A 27,137-nucleotide genomic window follows, 5' to 3' on the forward strand; every position below is an offset into this window, starting at 1 on the left:
TTGGTCAGTTTCTATGTCAGTCAGCGTCAAAAGCTCTGCTTCCTTGGCAGCCATTGGCTCCTCACAGTTGACCCAGATTTGGTTCTGATTGGTCAGTTTCTATGCCAGTCAGCATCAAAAGCTCTGCCTCCTAGGCAGCCATTGGTTCCTCACACTTCACCCAGATTTGGTTCTGATTGATCAGTTTCTATGCCAGTCAGCGTCTCTGGACCTATGGGGCCTGATCAGAAAGGCCAGCTGATCAGCAGCCCTGGTGGAGACCTGAAGAGAAATGGAGGCTCGGCTGCTGCCCAGACTAGGAGAGAAAGAGAGAGGTAAGTGCTGATCAAAAGCTGCCACAGAGGCAATGGATCAGTCCCTGCTTCTCTCTTCAGGCCTCTCTCTCTGGCTCTAATTCGCAGCCCCCATGGCAACTTAGTGCTGACTGCAGGACTGACTTTGGGTTGGTCGAGCCTTGGTTGTTACTGGTCGTTATGACCCAGGGTTTTTATATATTAGGATTCCTCTCTCTCTACAAATCAATAAAAACGTCTTTTTAAAAAAAAAGCAGATGGAAGACTATCGCCTCTTTGCACTGACAAATGTATCCTCCAGGGCTAGCTGAATTGTGCCTGTAGCTGCAGAGGGCAGAGGCAAAGGAAACGTCACCACCGGGCCACAAGCATCTCAAGCAGTACCTGGCACAGATGTCTGCTTCAAGTGAAACCGAAGCGGCAGCACCCCGAGGACAGCTGTTTTAACTGCACCCCATTGCTTAGCAGGGTCAAGAAAAGAAGCAACTTCAAAGCCTGAATGGTACAATTAAAATCCATACTTACTGTTTCAAAGGCATTCAGTAACACCAAAGGGAAGAAAACATTGAAGTAATCTCCACAATCTTGAAATCTGACAGGCACGGGTCTTGAGATGGCCTGACAAAGACTTGCTGGGGGCCCACACTGGTCAAACTTCACGAACATCTCATATTTCCATTTTAAGACCTCTTTGACAAAGGTGTCAGAGATGGACTGTGATGATAAGAGAATGTTGACTGGCGAAGAAGAAAAAGGTCTGCTTTCAGCAAATGGGAGTTTGAAAGCTTGCCTGCTGGAATTATTTGGAGTTGGAGAATGAAGACTATTGTATAAACTCTTCAGTTCAGCCCTTGGCTTTGGAGACAACAGAGAGGCAGGCTGTGGTACTTTTGAAGCAGGCTGTCCTCCATTTGACCTATTTTTTAGGCCTGGAGGTGCCGAGGCACTTTCCAAAGACTTGGAAAAATTAGCAATTCGTGAAGTACTGCTTGAGCTAAAAATCTTCGTAGTGGAAGGTCTCAAAGGTTTAGATGCAGAAAGAGGCAGGGCAGGTTTACGAAAGACATCTTCATCTGCTGCTTTAGCTTCAGAGTGTTTTAGGCAGTACTCACCCTGGCTTTTCACAGTTTCCACACAATCTTTGTACTTACATCTTGCGCTACTCAAAGATTCTGACTGAGGACGATTTACAGAATCTTCTACATCAACGCTTTTCCAATGGACTTCTTCAATGAGTCCATCATCATCATTCTGCATTTGTGAACATAAGTCCATATCTTCGGGATCATGTTGTGTTAAAAAGATGTCATCTCCTTCCATATCACTGTCAGAGTCAAGCTGTCCCCTTTTCCAAGTTGGCACCTCTAAATGATGTCCAGTCAGGTTGCCACCACCTAAAGGGTCCTCTGGAGTACAGACCATAATTTCACTGGTTGGTATTCTTCCATTTAACACGGGGGAACTACAAGGGCTCAAAAGACAAGCATCACCAGCCACCTGAGAAACATATTTTTCTTTCCCAGGCCCTTGTTCAGGAGACACACATTTTATTGACTGATTTCCATTACTGTTTGCCATGACCTCAGTTCCTCCTTTGTTACTGTCATCTGACCTATCTATACCCGGTATAACACTGTCAGAATTCTGGGCCGCATGTGGTCCTGCTCTTGGAGTGTCTGCACTGTCATAAAGTCCTTGTCTGTTTCGATGAGATTTGGGTCTCCTCTGCCTTTGAAACTGAAGATCTTGACTCACGAGCAGTTTCTTATCGTTCCCAGGAAGATTCTGAGGAGAAATTAGTTTAGTCTTTTTTGGGGTACCAATTTCTCCAACAATTTTGCCATGGTTGCGTAATTTATCTATAATGTCTAAAGATCGCTGAGACAACTCAAATGCCCGACGAGGAGCCTTTTTCAGACCAAGTTTCTCAGCCACTGAGGTTGGCTCAGGACACTGGCGAGATTTTTTTGGTAGCATGATGGCAGGAGTGCTCCTGCAACTTATGTAATTTGAACCTTTATTCTGCTCTTTTTTGGTCTCTGAATGTGTCTTCTTAGGCGTTTTAGAAACCGAGGCTCTCTGATCCACTTTGGAGTAAGTTCGATGCTTTGGAGATGACTTCTTCAGGGAAACCGGAGTGGCTCTCTCAACACCTGAATCAGGAGACGTCCTTATGTCTGCAATTTTAGTATCATTTTCAGTTAGATCTCTCTCATTAAGAGTATCAGATTGGTCCTTATTTCTGACAGAGGATGAAGGCCTTAAAGAATCTTCAGCCATTGTTTTTTTTAAGTGTTTTCTCTTGGATTTTTTTACTTGAATTTCACCAACTTCCTTGACAGAACTACCACTTTGTGATTTTGCATGCTCAGTGCCCTCTGCTTCATTTTTGGTAACTTCTTCGGACATAGGGTAATCTGTATCATAACCCCAATCATTTGTGATATCTGCTGTATAAGTCAAACATGAATTTTTTCCATCCTCTTGAACTAAATTCCCATTGTCTGGTTTTTGATCTTGCCAAACTGAAAACACTTTCTGTTGGCTTTCAAACTCAAAAACCTGAGAACCGGAGTCCTCAAACTCCTCTGTCTTTTCTTCCTTTGTTGGCTTCATGTCCACATTCATATTAGCTATTGAAGTACCCTGCCCTAGCCATTCTTTCTCAATGCACATTTTATCTTGTTTGTGTTTCTCAAAATCTGGAATTTGCTCATCACCATCATCATCAGAATCTGAAATAATAATAACTTGTCCAATGCAGGTTTCCTTGACATTATTTTGGTTGGCCCTGAAACTTCTTTTATCTTCTACTTTTCTCTGTAATTGGGATGAGCTTTTTTGAGTTGAAACTGATGGAAACTTACTGACACTGGCTTGAGCTATTAAAGATAATTTGTGGAGGTCTCTGTCTACCTGAGAATCTGTTAGGGTGTCATACTGAGGACTGCTAGGGGCCTGTTCTCTCAGGTCAGAAGAAACCCGATCAGTGCTCTTGTTAATCTCCTTATCTCTTGATCCAAGTAAAGTCACAGGATCTTTACAGGGAGATGTTTTAGGCATGAAAGTAGATGAGATAAAATCTTTATTATCAACATGACATTCCTGTATTTGACAATCGTTTTCATGGGAAGAAGGAACATCTAACTCTTCCTTCTTCAACTGTTTCAGCAATAAACTGTTATGAGATTTCTGTCCTTCATTTTTATGATCCAGACTATCATTAGGGTCTAAAGAAAAGTTCTGTAGGAAGCCATTGCCTTTCTGACCTGCAGTATCTGTCCTTGAACATAAATTCTCACGGTCGGAGACAGTCACGTCTCCCTCTAAGTCCACAGTATTTTTGACCAAGGCACTTTTCCTGTTTTGCTTCTTTATTACATTGGATAACTTAGTACAAATGTCACTTTTCTGTGCCTTAGTTTTTGCTTTTGAGGTTTTGCCAACAACATCATTCTTTAGAGAGAAATCCTCTTTTGATGTGGGTGCCTTTTCCAGAGAATCAGTGTTAGAATCAGTCAACAAATGTGCTGACATAGTTACTCCTCTGTCACATCCCTCTTCTGGATCTTTTCTTGAAGTACAGTTCTGTGGTGTACAGGAGGAATTATTTTTTACAGACTTCTGCTTCCTTTTGTGTATTTTAACTTGATCTTGGGTTCTTTCAGTGGAAAGGTTTTTACTACTCTGCTTTAAGTGTGACTCAGCTGAGAGATGGCCTTCTAGTTTCAAATCTTTTATGTAATTTTGCTCATTACCTTCTTCTTCTATAGTGTTGCTTGCTTTGCTTACTACACTGCTCTCTTGCTCTTGACATACATCAGCTTTCATTGGTTCTTTAGAACACGTTGGGCTGCAACTTTCCAGACAGGGGATGTCTTTTTCACACGCCTTCCCTATTTGTTCACTTTCTTCTTTACCATTAGAGGCAGGAGAGGTTTTACAGGGAGGAGCCAGCTCTGCCAAAGCAGTATATTGAGGCATTTTGAGTCTTATATTTCTAATAATTTGCTTTAAACAAGTTTGTAACTCGTGCGTTTCCTGACTAGTCAACTGCCAACCTAGAGATAAATTTCCTCGCAGGAATAAGTTGAGCTTATCCCAGAATCGCTTACAAAGAGTCTGCTGCCCAAGCTGATAACCTTCTTTAAGGAGACTTCTAATCAGCTGCACACAAGCGAGTTGTACAGAGTTAGATGGCACTGAATGCAGTGACAGAGACGTTATCACTGCTGCTCCTTTGGAGCCACTGGCAGATGACTTCTCAGAATTTCGTGCAAATGCAGTAGTGGGAAGCTTGGCACATTTCACAATGGCTTCTACCCACTTCTGGGAGCTAACCCACAGCAAATGCAAACATTTTTTACTTCTATGTAGTTCAATCACCGAAACCAAAATTAGGAGAAAAAATTCAGTGACTTTGTCACACACCACAGCTGTTTGGTTGAGAACATCTTTGACTTGGGAGTACAGATGGTGAATGACCTCTACTATGTAAGCCATACCCAAATCATTAAGATCCATGAGGGATTGAACAAAAGGGATGAACCACAGAAATGTGCTGTTGTGAACACGCATATCTTGACCAATATCTGACTGAAGCACGCTGGCTAATGTTTCCATTTCTTCATACATGTTGGGACAATAATCTGGGCAAATGGCTGATCTCCACCCTGAATCCTAAAATGAAAGAAATACTGACATTCAGACAAACAAGCACTATTCATGACAAGGTTAGCACACAAGTTGTAAACAAAAAAATACATGGCTCCATTTTCTGATTTTGGTTTACACATAACCCCAAGAAATTGAAAATACAGTTCAATTTTGAGGTGCAGGTTTCATGTAATGGTAAACCTACAACACTTCCATGTACTCTGGCCCTCTTTCCATTAGCTGGTTCTGATTTCAGTCATGTCACTTATCTCCCCCATACCCATAAACTTTCTACCCTTACTAACTGCATTTAGTTTCCAAAGTGTGCACATTGTAGTTTGTGGGGAGGCACCGGATTTAGGTGGAAAGTCTGTAAGGAGGAAACTCCAAAAGGTCAGAACCCCCAAGGGGAGTTGGCGGAAGGCAAGCGCCCTGCCTTGATCTTTCCAAACAAGTCTGTGTCCGTGTGAGCCCCGGGTGTTTTTTAGAATCTTTATGCTTAGTCTTTAGACGTCCTTGTATAAAGGACACTATAGACGTGTGTCTTTCTCAAGGGTGCTTACCCTACTGATAGTATCTAAGAGTCAATTTTAGTTCAAGCTGCTGTTGCAATAAAAGCCTGAGACAGGCCAATGGGGCTGTTAGGTTCCTATAGCTAGGCAGTCCCTTAGTCATCTCTTTCACAGCAATTGTGTGTCGGAGTAATCATTCATCCATTGCTCAGGGTCTGCTGGTCAGCCCCAGCAAGTGGTGCCCTGTGTGAAGAATTCAAAAAGACATGGCAGAAACCTCAAAAACGAAAATAACTGCAGTAATTGGAGCCCACTGGGGATTTCCAAGTTCAAGGGGATTGTTTCTCAGCTAAGGTTTCACAATGGGGCAGCAGCTGTCCGCCGAGCAACAGCAATATATGAGTACTTAAACAGTTATTGAAAGCAAACGGGGCCTTGGTTACAGAAGAACAATTAAAGGGCCTGTGGCAGACTGTTACAATTTATAATCCTTGGTTCCCTGATTCTGGAACATTAGACCTTGATCTCTGGGAACAAGCAGGCAGAAATTTAAAGAGAAATCAGGCCCAGAAAAAATGAGTGCCCTTGTCATTAACTACTAGAGGCCCAGTGCACAAAATTCGTGCACTGGAGGGTGGGGATCCCCTCAGCCCAGCCTGTGCCCACTCGCAGTCCAGAACCCCTCAGGGGATGTCCACCTGCCGGCTTACTGCTCCTTACCACTCGGCTCACTGCTCCTTACCACTGCCGTGGAGACGGGAGAGTCTCCCACCACCACCACGGCACTTGCCAGCCATGAGCCCAGCTTCTGGCTGAGCAGTGCTCCCCCTGTGGGAGCACACTGACCACCAGGGGGCAGCTCCTGCATTGAGCATCTGCCCCCTGGTGGTCAGTGTGCATCATAGTAACCAGCTGTTCCACCATTCAGTCAATTTGCATATTAGGCTTTCATTATATAGGAAAGGTGTGGGTTCTTGTTCGAGCTGCACTATGCCTACTCCATATGGAAGATCAGAAGCCTACAGAATGCCAGGAGCAACTACCACCACTCCCTCCTCCTGAAGCAGAACCTGTAGTATCCAAAGCCCCACGGCTAGAGGACATATTTCCCGATCCTCCACCACCATTGTAGGAGAGTTCATCAACTAGATCCTCGGTTATGGGATCCTGTGTCAGGCAAGCCATGTTAGGAGAGGTTTTGGCTTGCCCACTTATGCAAGACCAACAATGTAATAGGATTCATGAGCCACTCTCCTTTAATATTTTTAAGGAGATAAGGAAAAGTACCCAAGAAAATGGAGCTAACAGCCCATTTACAAAAGGGACTCTAATTTATTAAGTCTGGTCTGTGGGTTATGCGTGCCTGTAAATATCGTATATAGGAGTGTCTCTGTTGATTGTTGTTTTGTGTCTCTTTGCTATTTGGTTTTACTAGCCAAGCAGTCCCTTAGCCCTCTTTTTCACAGAACCGTGTGTCAGAGTAATCATTCATCCACTGCTCAGGGTCTGCTGGTCAGCCCCAGCAGTAGTTAAAGTCCATTATTTCTCCTGTGCACAATACATCTGGTTCAACCATAAAGCCTTTATGCAGCAACCGATTCGGGATTAGCTACATGTCATAAAATCAGCAAGTCAACTAATTATGTATAACATGGTCTTACAACGCAAAGGCTATAGAATGTCATCTAAATGCTCAAACTATTGTATACCTTTTTGGTCTTTTCTGGGTTATAATTGTACACAATCTGGCTGCAAGTCACCATATCATCCAGACACGACTCTGGTTCTGACTTGGCCCTTGAATATTAAGAAAAAATAGAAATTACAGAAATGAAGGGGTTAAGATACAACAGAGTTCCTTACAGATAACTTTGAGATCCTGACATATTATGGAACTAACCTCACAGAGCTGTTCCGTATATTCTGGATCTCTCTATTGTAGCTTGCATTGTCGATAATGGTCTGAAAGGCCTCAATAGGATCAATAAGTTGACCCCAGACCTTAGATCCCAGGCGATCCAAAATGACCATGAAACAGTGTAATGCTGGCCAGAAAGGATCTTCACTATCATCTGAAATACAATTAAGAGTTATTGCCAAATTACAAAACAATTAGAAAAGATACTAAAATATACTAAGAATTAAGCATCTTTATCTTAAAACAAAGCAGCAAGTAACTGAAAGCAAAGCACTGCCAATTTCAGGTTTTAAAAAGCTGGCAAGCCCTGTCTAATCACAATAGCTCAGTGATTAGAGCATCGGCCCGAGAACCATAGGGTTGAGGGTCCTGGGTTCGATTCTGGTCAAGGGCATGTACCTGAGTTGCAGGTTCCCTACTCCTGTTAGGCCGAGTGCAGGAGGCAACCAATTGATGTGGGTCTCTCACATCAATGTGTGTTTTTTCTTTCCTCTCTTTCTAAAATGGAAAAAATATCCTCCAGTGAGGATTAACAACAACAAAAAAAGCTGGCAAATTTTTAAATTGTTTTTGAATTTTTTTTCAAGCAATACTCTACGCCTCTGTAAAAAATTTTTAAATGGAGAACAAATGGATATACTTTCCCACCATTTGCCACACTTGAAGCCATCTTTTCTATCCAACTCACCTTCTCCCAGAACTCCCTTCCTTCAATAAATCACAGAAGAGAAGTAGAGGAAAGAAAAACTTGGTATTTCCAGATGTAAGCAAAGCCTAGGATTCACCAAGGCTAACGGGGAAGCAGAGCCGCACGGCCTTTACCCACCCAACTGCAACATGGCTTGTTGGAATCCACTTCCCTCCAGTGGCCGGAATTCCCATAACTGACAAGCTCTAACCTCTAGTCCTTTCCCTCTTCCTATCAGACATGCAGTGGCAAGATACTGCCCCACTCAAAGACCTTCAATTGCTCCTTAATGTCTTCTAAGGAAATTCAAAGTCCTCAGTCAAGCACTTAGTCTTCCTCTATTGTTCTCCAGCTTTATCTGTCACCCTCCCATAATCACTCCCTAGCTACAGCACAAAGAGCTGGCTTTTTCCCAAACAAGAACCAGAATGCCTTCACTATCAGTACCATCCCTCAAAGCCCCATTCACCCAGGTCCAGCTCCAAAGCTTCAGTCACACATTCCCCAGCCACGTCATCTCTACAGTACCCTCCCTTCGGAGGCCAATGCTCTGACTCTGACTGTTGTCTTGTAGTCACCCCAGAACCTCCAGTTTTATTGCCCTCAGGACGCTTAGAGTCCAGTTTTTCATCAGTCAGTCATGTAGACCATATCATGTACTTTTTTTTTAACATATTTTTATTGATTTCAGAGAGGAAGGGAGAGGGGAGAGATAGAAACATCAATGATGGGAGAGAATCACTGATTGGCTGCCTCTTGCACGCCCCCTTACTAGGGGATCGAGCCCGCAACCTGGGCATGTACCCTTGACCGAAATCGAACCTGGGACCTTGCAGTCCGCAGGCTGACACTCTATCCACTGAGCCAAATGGGCTAGGACTCATATACTTTCTTATGCTTTACTACAGCAGACACGTATCGTAAACTGTCAAATTAAGGAAAAATGTCATCAGTCAGGTGAAGACAAGGAAGGTTTCAGAGGTGTGGCATTCTGAAGGTCAGGGGAGCAGGGTTAACAGAGAACAAAATTGTGTGCACGGTGTTCAGAAAGAAACGACAACTTAGGTAGTACATGCCGGCAAACAAACTCGTAAAAACCGTAATTAGGAATAATCTAGCAAAAAAGAATACCATTTACATATTTTAGAATCTCCCACAAATGAGTTTATACCCACACTGAAGTCGCCTAAAGGGAAGTCAAAGAGGGAAAATCATATTCACAGTGTTTTTGCAGGATCTGGCTGCTTGGTCTTCACTACAGATTCCGTCCTTCACAAAGGAGACAAGGTGACAAACACTGACGCACAACCCTCCCCTGATACAACCATGAGCGAAAGAAAGTTGGTCTGATGATAAACAGGACTACATGGTTCAGACCTATTTTCTGGATTCTCTGAGCAGCGCTGCCAGCGCAGGTCCTGTGGTGCTGGACATGCTCTGAGCTGTACTGACTGCTCAGTACAGTAGCCACCAGCACGTGCGGCTAAGTACCTGAAATAGAATGAGGGGCCTGAAGAACTAAATTTTTCTTTCACTGTAATTTAAACAGCCACATTTGGCTAGTTCATGTTGGACAGTGAAACAATAGAGAACTAAAATGAAATGAAGCAGGAAAAAAGGAAGACAGTGGACAGGGAGACTTTCTGTACAATTTTAACTACGCTGCTATTAGAAACTTTCCTCCTATAGACTCTACTCTTAACTCTACCACTAACTGGGTGTTGCACCACGTAAAGTAAGTGACCTCCCTGGGCTTCCATCTCTTCTTTTATGAAAGGTGTTGAATTAAACTCTAAAGGTCCCTTCCAATTTAGGATTCTGCATCTGTGACCTAAACAATAAAATGTTTTCTTTCCGCCCTAACCGGTTTGGCTCAGTGGATAGAGCGTCGGCCTGCGGACTCAGGGTCCCAGGTTCGATTCCGGTCAAGGGCATGTACCTGGGTTGCGGGCACATCCCCAGTAGGGGGCGTGCAGGAGGCAGCTGATCATTGTCTCTCTCTCATCGATGTTTCTAATTCTCTATCCCTCTCTCTTCCTCTCTGTAAAAAATCAATAAAATATATTTTTTAAAAAATAAAATGTTTTCTTTCCTCCACACTGTACACACAATTCTTGCAATGACGCCAGTATTTTAAAAGTGCATCATCATCAGAGCATTCAAAAGCACTTAACGAATCAAGTGTCTTACCCTCTGTCTGCTTCTTCATGGTGTGAAGTATTGACTGCATGAAATCATTCTGTTTGTCTGAGCCCAACAACAGTGAATCCATGGCTTGCTCCTCGAGAATGGTCAGCAGCATGCAAATACCTGGAAGATTGTTTACGGGTTTCTTTAATGGATTAAGTAGCACCACCCTCATGCTTCCTCTCGTTCAGGTGGCAAAGAATACCAAGGCAGAAAGACGAATCAAGCAGAATTGTTTCTCTAACATAATTTAACTCTGATGTCCTCACAGACATCTATTCCTAAGTAAAAGGACGTCAGACTAATTTGAGAATAAAATGGGAACATGGTATGAATTTGGTTAGGAAGCTATTTCTAAGGTGACTACCACACAATCTGTATTTCATCATGTCTAAGATGGCTTCATTTTTAAGATAATCAGATTTCAAGTACCAACCACTGCCAAATAGGACCCATGACTGCAAGACTTCAATTCAGTCAAGTAGGGTGTAACTACTTTGAGTCAGTTTAGAACTTGTTGAAAACCAAAGCTAGTATCTCTTCCTCTCAGGAAATACTTTACAGATAGAAAAAGAGGCATTAAACCTTTTCTTAAACTAGATCAAACCCTATCAAAGTCAACTACTTTATCAATATTTTTATATATCTAATATTGTTTCAAATAAAATATCTATTTGCTATACTTGAAAATGTATGTCTTACACAGATTGTTTCTAGGATAAATATTTAAAAACAAGATGTGTAGTTATGTCAATTTAATGACAAAAGAATTGGAAACTATGAAATCCTGTATTTAGCAACTTTGAAAAGATTATCAAGAGAGATCACTTCTTTTGCAGGACACTCATAAGAACTGCAGGAAAATACTAAGGCTCGTTGTGTAGTGACAATACTTACCCAACCAATAGTTTTTATAGTTGGAAGTGTCATACATGTGTGGGGGCAGGATGATCAGTTTACCCTTCTCAAGGACGGAAGTAGTATAAATGTCTGTATTTTCTAAAAGCCCCAACTCAATGACTTTAAAAAGGCAAGTCAAAACCTCTTGTAAGTCATAATAATCGTCTCTGTCCACTTTTCCCAAGCCTTTTGCAGTCAGGATAGCCCAACGACGAACCTAGAAGCACAACACATTCGTCACTTCCTTCAACAAACAATTGTCTCCCTACACCCAACACCTACTTACGATATAGGGTTCCCTATAGATTTTAAAAGACACAAAATACTAGGTCCTGGCCATGCAGCTCAGCTGATTAGAGTGTCATCAGACAGGCCAAGGTTACGGGTTCAATCCCTGGTCAGGTGCATACAAGAATCAACCAATGAATGCATAAATAAGTGGAACAACAAATAGATATTTCTTCCTTCCTCCCACCTCCCTTTCCTTCTCCCTTCCCTCTCTCTCAAATCAATTTAAAAAAAAGACAAAGACAAAAATAATTTTTTTTTTAAAGACACAAGAGCCCTGGCTGGTTTGGCTCAGTGGACAGAGTGTCGCCTGCAGACTGAAGGGTCCCAGGTTCAATTCCAGACAAGGGCACATGCCCTGTCATGGGCTTGATCCCCAGGGGGGGCATGCAGGAGGCAGCTGATCAGTAATTCGCTCTCATCATTGATGTTTCTATCTCTCTCTCTCCCTTCCTCTTTGAAATCATTAAAAATATATTTTTAAAAAATATTTTTAAACACAGAGCCATAGCCAGTTTCTCAGTGGTTAGAGAATCAGCCCATGAACTGAAGGGTCATGGGCTCAATTTTGGTCAAGGGCACATACCTGGGTTGCAGGCTCGACCCCCAGCTCCGGTTTGGGCAAGTGTGGGAGGCAACCAATCAATGTTACTCTCTCACATAGAAGATTCTCTATGTCTCTCCCACTCCCTTCCACTCTGCAAAAAAAATCAATGGAGCCCTAGCTGTTTTGGCTCAGTGGATAGAGCATCAGCCTGTGTACTGAAGGATCTGGGGTTTGATTCCAGACAAGGACACATCCCTAATAGGAGGCATGCAGGAGGCAGCTGATCAATGGTTCTCTCTCATCACTGATGTTTCTCTCTCTTTCTCTCTCCCTTCTTCTCTGAAATCAATTTTTTTAAAAAAACTAAAATTAAAAAATAAAATCCTATATAAAAAGGCTAATATGCAAATTGTCCCCTTGACAGGGAGTTTGATCAGGGGCAGGGCTGGCCAGCCAATTGCCCGCAGGCCCCTCCCCCGGGCCGGCCTGGCCAGATCAGCCCTGATTAGGGCTGGCCAGCCGGACCCCACCCCTGCATGAATTCGTGCACCAGGCCTCTAGTAAAAAAAATAAAAACTTAAAAAAAAAATCAATGGAAAAAATAAGGTTGGGTAAGGATTAACAACAAAAATAGTTATTTTAGGTGTGGGGATGGTATTGTTTTGTTTTTTTCCCAATGTTAAGTGTAAGGAGATGCTATGCTCACCTCCTCACACCATCACATCAAAATTACAACTAAATTATAAAACTACTATCCTTAAGAACCACCTGAAAACTAGCTGGACAGAACCCTGTAACTAAGGATCTAAAGATAAGCCCTACTGAGACTGCAACAATAAATCGGCACAAAGTTCCTATCTTTTAGAGACCTGTTCTGAAGCATTTTATGGATGACATGCTCTGGTGTCTCAGGTTTGCTCCAATGAATCCAAAGGGGAGTATACTATCGACCATGTATTGATAATTGAGGCTCAGTGATGAATATATAGGGGTTCACTATACTGCTCTACTTTTGTATGTTTGCTATTTTCCATAATAAAACATTTTAAAAAGGGAGGAAAAAATGAAAAGAGGAACCTCAAAAGCAAAACCTCTGCGACAAGCTCCATGGCAGGGTTCGACAGCCTGGAGCGCTCTCTGCCGCGGTTCCTGCCGCAGGATGTTCTGATCTCTGGCCCTCACTTGTGGCCCTGAGGAACTGACTTCCCTCCCCCCGCCCCACCCGCACTGAGGAACTGACTTCCCTCCCCCCGCCCCACCCCCGCACTGAGAAAGCTCAGCTACTAGTGAAGTGACTTCCCAGCACGGTCTCTGGCATGGCCACGTGTCTGGCGGGGGGCAGGCAGACAAGGAGAGCAGGAGAAGGCAGCGCTGCCCTGGCTCAGGCCCTGCCCTGGAAGAGGCAACTTTACTCTCTTCTTTGTCTTCTGAGCTGAAGCAGCACCGGTCAGAAGTATTCTGACAAACATTTTAAACAAAATACGCATCGAAACCTCTAATACAGCTATCCACACGCGCAAAAGTACCGTATGTCCTTCCGTCGTCTAACACTCATACTCACCATTTCGTTGGGATGGACCAAAAACAAATAGATTCCGGGCTGTTTCTCAAAAACCTGAAAGGAGCAATTTGCTTGTTCCATCCGACAAAGTGCTTCAACACATAACTCGTCTAAATAGAAAAATGAGGCAGTAAACATAAGACATACATTTTATCAACTTATCGAGAGTACCTAAATCTGGCCCCTTCGGTTGGTCTGTAAGTAAATGAAAACCTGGCCCTTGTAAATGTAGGAACACTATGTACCTGTCTGAAAGAATGATCCCAGTATGGTTCCTATGAATTATTCTGACTTTACTAGTATATATACGTTTTTTTATTTTTTACTCCTGGCATAATTATCTCCCTAGGGTATCCTCTTAGAAGTATGGTTATAGGTCCAATTCCATTAGAATTTTACATTTTGACTCATGTAGACTTTATCTGGTACTCAATAAGGCTCGCGAGCTACTTGCGGCTCTTTGGCCCCTTGAGTTTTTAGCAAAGGCCATCTTAGGAGTACCCTAATTAAGTTAATAACAATGTACCTACCTATATAGTTTAAGTTTAAAAAATTTGGCTCTCAAAAGAAATTTCAATCGTTGTCCTGTTGATATTTGGCTCTGCTGACTAATGAGTTTGCCGACCACTGGGCTATGTTGTCCTGCTCTTATTTATCAAAAAATCCATTCTCTCCACTGGTTTGAAATGCTGCCATCATCAGACACTCAATTCCTCAAATACAACTGGTTGATGTCTGGACACTTCACTGCTCCACTATGTGAGCACTGTTCTAACTCCTGTTGCTTTATGGAAATGTCTTCATTACTCTTTCAAAATAGGCTCATACGCCGAAACCGGTTTGGCTCAGTGGATAGAGCGTCGGCCTGCGGACTGAAGGGTCCCGGGTTCGGTTCCGGTCAGGGGCATGTACCTTGGTTGCGGGCACATCCTCAGTGGGAGGTGTGCAGGAGGCAGCTGATCGATGTTTCTCTCTCATCGATGTTTCTAGCTCTCTATCCCTCTCCCTTCCTCTCTGTGAAATATCAATAAAATATATTCAAAATAGACTCATACACTCACTCTACCAGATGAAGCAACTTTAGTTTGTTAAGCTTCAAAGAACACTGGCAGCAGCAGGGGCTGGCTTGGGGAGGAGGGATAGAGGCTTGAAAAGCATGAGGGGAGCTCTGACATCGTTTCTTTAGCTGAGTGGTGGCCACAGAGGCTGTGTTTGGTTGTGAAACAATATCAAGCTTACATATTTTCCTGGGTGTAGTATTCTTTAACAAATATTCTAACAATGACTTGTTGGAATTTTAAAATCTATTTCTAATGTATTTAGATTTAACCAAATCTTTAGATCAACTTTCCAGTTTACTGACGTAAGTTAAAAAACATCACAAGAAAGCAATGAGAAAGATCCATAATGTGCATTATTCTATAGGGCAACTCCAGTCTCAACAAGTCACTTAAGGACGACAAGAGCCACACCAACGAAAAGGTGTGTGGCCATGTGTGCATGAACAGACTCTTTTGGATTAAAAGAGACTAAGAAAGGAGAACCAAATGTAATGTATGATCCCTGACTGGACTCTATTTAAACAAACCAGCCAAAAGCCTTATTTTGTGACTGCCGGAAAAATGTAAATATGGAGTAGATATTAAATGTGTTATTTTGTTAGATATGACAGAGCAGGAAAATGTCTTTTACTTTTAAGAGATTCACATTAAGAAATGCAAACATAAACGACCAAACTCCAGGCAGCCATCACCTGCAACGCCATAGCGATCACTGAAAATCACTGCAGCCCAGTGTTCCCAGACAGGCATGATTCTGCCTCTCCCAGCCCTGCCCCAACTTCCACGGGGCATCTGAGCATTTTCTGGAGATATTTTTGGTTTTCACAACTGGGGTCGGGGAGAGTGGGGTCCTATAGCATCTAGCAGATGGAGGCCAGAGATGCTGGTACCCATCCTACAGGGTACAGGACAGTCCCCACAACGAAGAACAACCCAGCCTAAAATGGCAATAGTGCCGGCCGGCTGGCATGGCTCAGTGGTTGTCACAGCTCAATTCCTGGTCAGAGAACACGCCAGGGTTGCAGCTCCATCCCCAGTGCGGAGAGTGCAGAAGGCAGCTGATCAGTGATTCTCTCTCATCCTTGCTGTTTCTCTCTCTCCCTCTCCCTTCATCTCTGAAATCAATAAAAATATATTTTTTAAAAAAGTCAATCATGCCAAGGTTGAGAAAAACACAGGAATGAAAATGAACTGAATGAAGAGATGAATAAAGCATGTAATAAAGCAAATACAGCAAGATGTTCGCTACCGTGGAATCTATGTGGTGTGTACGGGGTGTTTACTACATAATTTACTTTGTTTGGAAACTCTGGTAACAAAATGTTGGGAAAAATATTAAATATACTAATTATATGTTTAACAAACAGGTTTTCATATAAATAAACCTAAATTCTTATAATCCTTGAAATAATAAAACTGATACAACCTGTAGAACACCCAGGATACTCACTAACATGCTCATGCAAAAGCAGATAAGGGTATTTCAGGATTTCGAGAAGAGGAACTCGAAGCTTATTTTCAAAGTCTTGGCCAGTAAAGTCAAACGGTTGTGCCTCTCCATTGTTGTCTATGATATATAATTCATCATCATCATCTTCGATTTCTGCTTTCATAGATTTTTCAAAGTGATTTACGAGACGTAAGGTTTCTAATTCCCATAAAACCTACAGGAAAAGAAAAACGGGCAGCGTGCTTTATATCTTACCCACAAAAATACTGGATGTCATGATCTTTCTAAAAGCCTTTTCCTACGCATAAAGATGCAGAATTTTAAAGGAGACATCACAGCCCTTGCTGGTTTGGGTCAGTGGATAGAGCGTCGGCCTGTGGACTGAAGGATCCCAAGTTCAATTCCAGCCAAAGGCACATGCCAGGGTTGCAGGCTCAATCCCCAGTAGGAGGCAGCCAAGCAATGATTCTCTCTCATCACTGATGTTTCTATCTCTCTCTCCCTCTCCCATCTTCTCTGAAATCAATAAAGAAATATGTAAAGAAAAAAGAAAGGAAGCCAAATCTGTGTTTGGTATTTAATGTAAAAAAATAAATTAATTAAGTAGACATCACATATTAGATTTATTTGAATAGTCACTAACCACAGCCACATTTATGATACATGAATGAACACAGTAAATCCTCGATTTTGCGGACCTCGATTTAAAAGACTTTAGATTTAACAGATGAAATTTCCAGTCCATATGTCATATGTGAAAATTAATACATTGTTAATTTAAAAATGCTTCTAACCAATATTTGCTTACAAATATTATTTTTTGTTATTACTTCACTGTCCATTTTTTAAAATATATCTTTATTGATTTCAGAGAGGAAGGAAGACAGAGAGACAGAAACATCAATGATGAGAATCACTGATCAGCTGCCTCCTGCACGCCCCACACTTGGGGATCAAGCCCACAACCCTGGCACATGCCCCCACCAGGAACTGAACCTCCTCCTCTCTATATATCATCTCGATGGTCTGCGTTTTATTTTTTAAAATATGTTTTTATTGATTATTTTAGAAAGAGAGGGAGAGAGAGAAACATCAATTGCCCCCTACTGGGGTTCAAGCCTGCAATCTGGGCAAATGCCCCGACCAGGAATTGAACCTGTGCCCTCTGGATACATGGGACAATACTCAGCCACCTGAGCCGCACAAGCCAGGGCAGTGTTCTATTTCTCATCACATAAATGTAACAAACCAAACATTCAAAGCTACGTTTTTAAATGATGTGTGTTAGTCTGGCTTACTATGACTAGAATATATGCTTGTGCTCGGAGGTTCATACCATTTACCCATTTAAAAATAAAAAGAGAAAAAAAATCAATAAAAACATAGCCCAAGCCATTCAGATACATGAATAATACTGTCAAATATATTGATGTACTGACGTGAACCAACCCTCTCCCCACACATCATTTCATAAAATTGTTTTATATCAAAACTAGAGGCCCAGTGCATGAATTTCAGGTACTCGGGGTGTGTGGGGGGGTGTCCCTCAGCCCAGCCTGCGCCCTCTCGCAGTCCAGAAGCCTTCAGGGGATGTCCGATTGACGGCTTAGGCCCACTCCCCGGACATCCTTAGCGCTGCCACAGAGGCGGGAGAGGCTCCCGCCACCGCCGCTCACTCACCAGCCATGAGCCCAGCTTCTGGCTGAGCGGCGCTCCCCCAGTGGAAGCACACTGACCACCAGGGGGCAGCTCCTGCCCCCTGGTGGTCAGTGCATGTCATGGCAACCAGTCCTTCTGCTGTTTGGTTTGCATATAAGCCTTTTATTACATAGGATTATTACATAGGATTATTATATAGGATGACTAAAAGTGAGAGATCATACAATTCTGTTTTAGGTTTCAATTCAATTCCATCAGTTAATGGCCATGGATTCAGCAGCTACTATACAGCAGGGAATGAATTAGGGACTAGAGGTATATACAGCCTTTAAAGTTTAAATTATCAGTTCCCTGAATAAAAGTTCAAATTTATTCCCTTCCTAGTGATCAAGCTCCGAAAAACATTCCCCTGTAATGTAACTTACCTCATGCAAGAATGGCAGTTCGTCCCTTGCTCTGTGGTACTCGGTCACACACTCTAAGCAGTAGCAGAGGTCATCATCTGCTGTCTGGAATTCACTGGACTGGGTCCTGGATGCATAGCGCTGTAGGAACTCAATGGCGGAAACGCCACCTGGCGTACACCAGCAACATGTGCTCATTCTGTACCTGGATCTAGGAAACAAAACGAAGACTAAAGATAAACAAAACAGCACTTTAGGCCTGTTCTGTGTGAAGAATGGGTACACTTCCTCAAACGACCATCACCCTCAACTGAGAACGTACCTCAACCACATTGAGAACCACCTGCTGGCCAGCTGTCAATAATGGACTAACTCAAATCTGAGCCCACTCCTCAAAACCTTCTTTGACACATGAAAAATATAATAAAATGAAAGCACTTTGTTAGTTGTAAACATCATAAGGCAATACAGTTGTGCTATAAAAAAAGGCTCAAAACTATGTCATCTACATATATAAAAGGCTAACATGTAAGTGTCCAACAGTCTGGGTAATGATATCACGTAGCAATGCCCGGCTTCCTCTCCCTAGCAACTAGCTTCCTTGCCGTTTCTTCAGCCCAGGAACATGACTTGCTTTATAGCCAGGTGCAAACAATTCATACTTTAACCAAATGTCTGCGAAGTGTTTTCTCATGCCTCATCTCATTTGATCCTCACAGAAGTCCTGGAGTAGGGAGATAGGAGACTCGGTGGAATCCTATTTTCATTAGACGGAAAATGGACATTTAGAAAGCTTAGAAACTTGACCCAATTGAAAAGAAATGGTGGACCTTGAAAATGACTTCAGGCTTTCTCACTGCACAGAATATAGTCAAACACTGCTGCAGTTAAATATTTTACCCTTTGTTCTCCCTGAGTGATCTACAATAATAATCTGCTTTGTGTTGATATTTCCTGCTGTGTTGCTGACAATGACCTGAAAGAGAAGTTGGGGTGCTTCACTGGGCTGGAAAAGTTTAGCTAAATCAGAAAGCAGGTCTAATTAAGCAAGTTTATTCTCTATCTATAAAAGACTAAGTTGACTTGCACATGCACGATACATATAAAGCTCTCGCTGGCGCCAACTGCATGTGTGTATTTCAATCTGTCATTGTTGATCATGGATTTGGTTGACACTTCTATTATAGAGAAAACGCGAATAGTGATATTAAAATATTTCTTCTAGCCCTAACCGGTTTGGCTCAGTGGATAGAGCATCAGCCTGCGGACTGAAAGGTCCCAGGTTCGATTCCGGTCAAGGGCATGTACCTTGGTTGCGGGCACATCCCCAGTAGAGGGCGTGCAGGAGGTAGCTGATCGATGTTTCTCTCTCATCGATGTTTCAAACTCTCTATCCCTCTCCCTTCCTCTCTGTAAAAAAAAAAAAAAATCAATAAAATATATTTTTAAAAAAATAAAATAAAATATTTCTTCTAATTAATTTCCTTTCAATGTGCATGAATTCGTGCACTGGGCCACTAGTATTGAAGGAAAACATATTCAGACAGAGAACTCTCTCTGTTTCCAAAGCATGGATTTTGCATGTTCTCCAGAAGTACTGAAGCAGAGTCAAAAGCTTAAGAAACCTTTACATTCCCAAAAGCCACGTTCCAGAAATCCCTGGAAACATGAAAATCCGTAAGTATTAATCCATACCAACAAATCCCACAGAGAAGGGTTTTCTCTTGTTTACAAAGTATAGATACACATGAATTGGCCACAGTGAGTTGCTGGCCATAATTCACTGCTCATCAATGCACTGTAACAGCTACAAATGTTAACCTATTGCTACTGATCTTGATACTTAGTTTTTGACTGTCTCCAACTTTTAGTGTTTATAATATCATCAGAGCCTCTACCACTCAAGATCAAGTGAAAAGGTTAAAATTAAATACTTTTCCAAATCCTAGCAGTCTCAAGGAGAGTAAAGTAGCAAGACCGTACCAGGAAATCCAAAGAACCAAATGTGTCAGGAACTGAATAAAGACCTATGAGGTAGGTTTATCAGAACCGCAGATGACATGAAACTGAGATTAGCAAACAGGATAAAAGCCAAACGCCAGGGAGATCTCCCACGCTAATGGGGTGGAATAAAAATAAGCTAAGATCTATATTTTTACCCTTAACTAAATGCACATAAAAACAACATAATGCTCACTGCCAATAACAGGGTATTGTGGTTATATAAAAAGCAAATGTTTGCACCCTAACCAGTTTGGCCCAGGTTCGATTCTGGTCAAGGGCACGTACCTCAGTTGCAGGCACCAGTGGGGGGTGTGCAGGAGGCAGCTGATCGATGATTCTCTCGCATCGACGTTTCTAACTCTCTATCCCTCTCCCTTCCTCTGTTAAAAAAAATCAATAAAATACATTTTTTAAAAAAGCAAATGTTGCCCTGACCGGTTTGGCCCAGTGGCTAGAGCATCGGTCTGCGGACTGAAGGGTCCCGGGTTCGATTCCGGTCAAGGGCATGTACCTTGGTTGCGGGCACATACCCAGTGGGGAGTGTGCAGGAGGCAGCTGATCAATGTTTCTCTCTCATCGATGTTTCTAACTCTCTATCCCTTTCTCTTCCTCTCTGTAAAAAATCAAAGTATTTTTTTAAAAAAGCAAATGTCTGCATTAAAATAAACAAACAAACAAGGGGGGGAGGGTGGCAGGGAGGGAGGGAGGAGCTGGGGCAGGGAAAGCACAAGGTGAGCCCGGAGCATCCTGTACCCCCAGAAAGACAAAGTGCTCAAAATACAAAAGGACATGCAAAGGGACACAGGAGCCAACCTGAAAGAGCTCTCAACGGCCAAAGCGCAAACATTCTGAACAAAATAAATATAATACTGGATTATAACCCACAGTACAAAGCAAATACCCACGAATCCGTACTGCTATAAATGAGTGAGTGAACAAACAAATGTGGGAGAAGGGACAAATCTTCCTCACAGAAGAATTCCAAATAATATAGTGACACTCCCCATTCCAGGAGGTGGCACTTCATCCCACCCATCCTGAGTGAATTACCTCCAAGAAGAGAGTATGAAAAGGGAAAAACAGTGATTTTAGAGTGGAGACACCTGGCAAACACAACCTTCACCAAATGATCAAGGTTGACATCACCGCGTCAGTCATGTTTATAACCCGCCCTAGTGTGAGGAGGAAGCAGCTTCAACTCTGAAACATGCTTCTCCCAAACCCACGGCGCCCCCGTCTCTGCATGAGACAAACATCAGACTAACCCAAGTACCACCTCAACAGCTATCGGCCCGTCTGAATCACGAAGGAAGAAAACCACACCCAAAGGGAAGCAAAGGGTTTTCAGATGAAACTAATGACGGACTGGGAATTGGCCAGGAAATTATCCAACAAACCTCATCTTGAGAAACTTGACCTTAAGTGTCTAGTGAATGTAAAATACCAACCTAATGGGAAAAAAGTTTAAGCCTAACTAAGTTCACTTCGTAAACTAGATGGACCTCGCCCATGCATTCTCATCGGGGGTGGTGTCATCCTCGAGGAGATGCCACGGGTCAGTCCTGTTCTTTTCATGTATAAAGCACACATATACATACAGTGCGCAGATACATACTACATTGCTAGTTTAAAATTCATGGGAAATGCATAGGAAAGAAATGTCTCAAGTGTTTCCTTTCAGGAGGGAGAGAAGGGACAAAAAAAGGTTAAGAAACATGAATACTTGGGTAAAGAAACTTGGCAGTTTTGAATGCATATTACCCTCAAATTCAAATGACATTTTTGTGTGATTAATCCTCAGCCAAGGCTATTTTTTCTGTTGATTTTTAGAGAGTATAAGGGAGGGAGGGAGGGAGGGAGATGAGGGAGGGAGGAAAGGGGGAGAAAGAGAGAGAACCATGGATGTGATGCTCTAACTACTGGGAAAAACCAGCCAGAGCCAGATGACATCTTGACAGAAATTATATCTTACTGCTGAGGCTTTTGTGGCATAATGCCAGTTCTTAAAATATCCTATATAATAAACGGCTAATATGCTAAGTGTCCAGTCATCCGTTCTACAAATCGAAGTGTAATATGCAAATGATATGCTAAGGCTACTCTACCACTCGCTATGACGTGCACTGACCACCAGGGGGCAGACGCTCTGATTGGCAGGTTAGTTTGCTGCTGGGGTCTGGCCGATTGGGACTGAGCCAGACAGGCTGTACACACCCTGGAGCCCTGGAGCCCTTCCCCAGTCCCTCCCCAACTAGCCAACCTCCCATGTCTCTCCCGACCCTGATTGTGCACCTGTGGGGTCCCTCGGCCTGGCCTGTTCCCTCTTGCAATCTGGGACCCCTCAGGGGATGTCAGAGAGCTGGTTTCGGCCTGATCCCTCAGGCCAGGCCAAGGGACCCCAGTGGTGCACGAATTCGTGCACTGGGCCTCTAATATATGATATAGATATATAGATATAGATATAGAGATAGAGATAGAGATAGGTATATATAGATATTTATCTCAGAGAGGAAGGGATAGGGAGAGAGAGAAACATCAAAAATGAGAATCATTGATTGGCTGCCTCCTGCACACCCCCCACTGGGGATCGAGCCTGAAACCCCAGGCATGTGCCTTGATGGGGAATCAAACCATGGTTCATAGGTTGACCCTCAACCACTGAACCATGCCAGCTGGGAGCCAGTTCTTGAAAATAAATTCACTTTTTAGAAAAATTCCTTACTTGCTTCTTATATCCATGATTAAAGATTTATACATAAATGTGTACTTATAATCAAATACATGTATTTGTCTTAGGAATTTTTTGAATTTATTAAGTATTAATTGTGTACTTTCTTCATGCTCCTAAAAATAATTTAGGGCAGCTTTTACTATTTAAGTACTACATATAAAAAAGGAAATTTAAGCCAAAACCGGTTTGGCTCGGTGGATAGAGCGTCAGCCTGCGGACTGAAGGGTCCCAGGTTCGATTCTGGTCAAGGGCACGTACCTTGGTTGCGGGCACATCCCCAGTGGGAGGTGTGCAGGAGGCAGCTGATCGATGTTTCTCTCTCATCGATGTTTCTAACTCTCTATCCCTCTTCCTTCCTCTCTGTAAAAAATCAATAAAATATATTAAAAAAAAAAAAAAAAAAAAAAAAGGACATTTAAGCCAAAACCGGTTTGGCTCAGTGGATAGAGCGTCAGCCTGCGGACTGAAAGGTCCCAGGTTCGATTCCGGTCAAGGGCACGTACCTTGGTTGCGGGCACATCCCCAGTGGGAGGTGTGCAGGAGGCAGCTGATCGATGTTTCTAACTCTCTATTCCTCTCCCTTCCTCTCTGTAAAATATCAATAAAATACATTTAAAAAAAAAAAAAAGGACATTTAAAAAGATTTAAAAAGAAATAGCAATCCAAAATTATTTAAAAGAAATTTAATTTCACTAAGTCCTAAATTAGGAGCTTCCTGAAAAGCTGAGCAAAAAGGTAACATGATGAGGTACACAGTCCTCATTTGAATGAAAAACAGAGAAAGTATGCTAGCTCAGCTGGAGAGTCCCGCCCTTCCCTGGCACTGATTCTAATCCCGTTACGTTTGATTAGTGCCCACACCTTGTCAAGGGGGCTGCAAACTAGGGACACCAAGTAACACTGAATATCATTAGTTTCCGCAGAATCTGAAATCATTTTATTTAAAGCAGAGTTTCTTATATCTGAAAGGCCATCACACCACCAGGAAGTTGAACATCCGCAGAAGCTATTTTTCTGGTGATCTAATTCAACATGCAGTGAGTTCAGAGTCAAGAATAGAAAGTGAAACTTCAGAGGGTTCTCAAACAATGCATTATTTTGAGCATGACTTGACAGGGAAAACTGAAACTTAGAACAAATGAAGGGACTGAAGTAAAACAACTTTGTCACAACATGTTAACAGAGCAGTCAGCAAAACGACCCTTCCATTAAGAAAATGATGGAGACTGCTCTTTATTTCCCTCACTCAGAGAGCTAGGCTACTTCCACACTCAAAAGCAGGCCTTTTCTCCAAGTATGTGGCAGTTACTCCCCTGTAACAGATAAGCACCACGGGACCTACAATACAGAGAACGGTGCTACAGGCATGTCAACAAGAGAAACATGCTTCTGTGCTTCCTCTCAACTGGCCATGTGTATAGTTATGTCCCCACATGTAAATCATCACTGTCCTGATAGGAAACCCAGCAAATTCTGAATAGGACACATGGCCATTTCCCTTGGTAGATCATGAGTCCTATGAAGTTTTTGCCCAACTCAGTTCTTCTGAAAGTCAGCTGTGTTCATTTCATGGTATTTTTTAACTGCTTGGAACCATTACTGACCCACAGAATCAAGCTGTAGGACAGAAAAACCACTCCCCGTTAAAAAGAGCTGATTTCATACTGTCTACCTTGTACAGTGATGTGTCGATCACACAGGACGCTTCATCAGAGGCATAGCTGTAACTGTCCATAGATTTACTCTGAGGATATCATTTCTCATATTAGCTAGCCAGAATCTTCAAATAACAATCACTTTCTTCTCTTTCCCACCTAAACTTCTTGGAAAAAAAATCATCTAGACTCATTTCTTCAGCTCCTCTGCACTCTGGTTTCCACCCTTACTTTGACTAAATGTTTCTGTATTTTCTATATTCATGGCATCACCATGCTTTAGTTTTCAAACCAGTAACCTGGGGATTACCCTGCACTCTCCCTTGGCCCCATCTCTGCGTTCCAGAGCCCACCTCCTCAGTTACATCTGTACTTTACTCTCAGGGAGGCTGCCACTGCCTGACTTGAACACATTCTCATTATTTGTCTGGATTACAGAAGACGCCTAAATGGGATTCTTCTGTCTCCTGTTTGGATCCACCACCAATTCTTCCTCCAAATGCTGCCAAAGGGCAGGAAGACAGCTGGACTGTGAAAGCATAAATGACTCCTCTAGAGGAAGTCATCCGAAGTCTGGGGATCAACCTCAAACTTCTGAGCTCAGCACATAAGGCCCTGCCTGATCTGGCTTCAGCATCATCTCCCGCCATGCCAAACCCTCACCTGCTCTCCCCAAAATGCTTCCTGGTGCGTGGCGTTCCCTGCCTTTATGGAAGCTCATCCATCTGCCTGGAGCACCCACCCTTCACACTCTTCCCTGGTTCTTAACCCTGAAAGTACATCAAACTCACCAAAGAAACTAAAAAATAAGGGGGGGAAGGGGGCAGATGATACTACTGATAAAATTCAGATTAAATTTTTTTCAAAGAATTCCATCAGTGATTTTTTTATAAAAAGCCAGATTTGAGAACTATCCATGTGCAACCGACCCATCCCTGAGTGGCGTCATATCTGGGGCTTGTCTGACTCATACTCTCCCTTCTTCTCCGTTATCTCAGGCTGAGCTGTTATTCTCAGCAATTCTGAATCTGCAGGGCAAGGACCTCTTCTGCATAATCACTTTTCCTTTTGGCACATATTAGGTGACTGAAAAAACTTCTTAAAAAAAAATAAGTACCTGGGCTAATGGCTTACAGAGATGTGAGCCTCTCAGTCGAGATTCCTGGGTGAGGATTTTCTTTCATATATACCCAGACTCTGGTCTCAAAAGAACATTTCTGAAATAAGAAAAGAAAGAAAAAGTAAAAAACTGTTAAGCAGTTTACACTCTTCTTTGAGTTTCACATCCATCCTATGAAGTGGATCCAGAAGTTACCGTCTGATGAAAAAGCTCACGCTCACAGAGTAGACAAATACTGTCGAAATGATGCAACTGCGATTCTGACTCCACGGGGGTGGGGCGGCGGACTCACTTCACTGGGACCGGCCCCACTCAGAACAGCTGGGCAGTCTGTTCCCCAAATGAGCAAAGGCAGGTATGACCAGCTCTGGGATCGCCAGTCACTAACTCATCTCTCACCTTAAACGTCAAACTCTTCCTTCTAACCCAAGGGTTCTTTTCCCTTCAAGCCTCGTGCCTGGTTCCCTCGGGACCATGCCAACCTTTCGCACGTGAAGTGGGGTGGGCAGGCAAAGCTCCTTCGCTGCCCATTTAAGAACAGGTGGAGCAGGAACCACTAGGGAGAAGCACTCTCTGCGGCGGGAGAGTCTCCGGAGCGGGAGAAAAGCAGGGGCGTCCAGAGGACCAGGACTTTCTGCAGCTATTAGACCCTCCCCCCTTGCACCCCGGAGGACACTACGCAATGCCCAGACGATTCTGCACTGTAGACGCGGGAAAGGGAGGAGAAGGGGTCCCAGCGCCCGGGACCCCGGGGTGCAGGAGACAGCCGGGGACTATCCACCGGACACCACGGGGGTGCTCCCGCCAGCAGCGCAGCGACCCTCCTCGAGCCGCCGCACTCGCGCCGCCCCTCCCCCCGCCCGCCCGCCCGCCCGCCCTGACCCCACGCGCCGCGACGGTTATCCCACCTGGCCCCGCGCACACCAGCCGCGCACGGGCCCACGTGTGCGACCCCGAGCCGCCGCTCTCCTCACCCGGCCTGGCCTCGCCTCGGCCGCTAGCCCACCTCCATGCCTCCGCTCCACAGGCTGGCGAGGGCGGAAGTGTCGGTTGCACCCCGCCACCCAACCCACCGGCGCCGCGAGCGAAGGTCCGGCCCCTGCGCGCCGCCTGCCGGCCGCAAGCCCCGCCTCCGCCGCCACTTTGTTTTGGTGCGCGAGGGGCGGGGCGTGGGGGAGAGACGCGCCGTGTTTGGCCCGGCGACACAGATCCCTGGCGCTGGCGTCACTTCCGGGATGCGGGGCAGACCAATCGGGAGCGCCCGCGCGGTGGGGGCGGAGCTAGCCGCCGAGGAGGGCTCGCAGCCCTGCCCACGACTTCCTCGCAGGGAGGACGCGGCGCCTACCTTTCCGCTTCCCGCTGTCCTTTTCTGTCCCCAACGCCTCAGGTGCTGCAGGAGGAAGTGCCGCGGGCCGCGAAGGAATTCCCCCCCCCCCCCCGTTTTTACATTTCCTTTAAAGACCTAATATGCAATCAACGTGCATTTGGAGGAACAGCTATACT

General features: G+C 43.7%; 1 protein-coding gene across 1 annotated transcript in view; it reads right to left on the reverse strand.

Annotated features, from left to right (window-relative positions):
• The window catches only part of SETX (senataxin), a 58,962-nt gene extending 32,207 nt beyond the window's left edge, over positions 1 to 26,755 (reverse strand). Inside the window, exons 1-10 of the mRNA XM_080671003.1 lie at positions 26,543 to 26,755; positions 25,632 to 25,731; positions 18,146 to 18,335; positions 16,062 to 16,275; positions 13,551 to 13,660; positions 11,152 to 11,371; positions 10,258 to 10,377; positions 7,362 to 7,533; positions 7,171 to 7,258; positions 819 to 4,973 (exon numbers count right to left, since the gene is read on the reverse strand). Of these exons, the coding sequence (XP_080527129.1) occupies positions 819 to 4,973; positions 7,171 to 7,258; positions 7,362 to 7,533; positions 10,258 to 10,377; positions 11,152 to 11,371; positions 13,551 to 13,660; positions 16,062 to 16,275; positions 18,146 to 18,322 (5,256 nt within the window). The 5' untranslated portion in view covers positions 18,323 to 18,335; positions 25,632 to 25,731; positions 26,543 to 26,755. The remainder of the gene's footprint in view (positions 1 to 818; positions 4,974 to 7,170; positions 7,259 to 7,361; positions 7,534 to 10,257; positions 10,378 to 11,151; positions 11,372 to 13,550; positions 13,661 to 16,061; positions 16,276 to 18,145; positions 18,336 to 25,631; positions 25,732 to 26,542) is intronic.
• Between the last annotated feature and the right edge of the window lie 382 nt (positions 26,756 to 27,137).

The sequence above is a fragment of the Plecotus auritus genome (assembly GCF_963455305.1).
Source record: "Plecotus auritus genome assembly, chromosome: 5".
NCBI lineage: Eukaryota > Metazoa > Chordata > Mammalia > Chiroptera > Vespertilionidae > Plecotus > Plecotus auritus.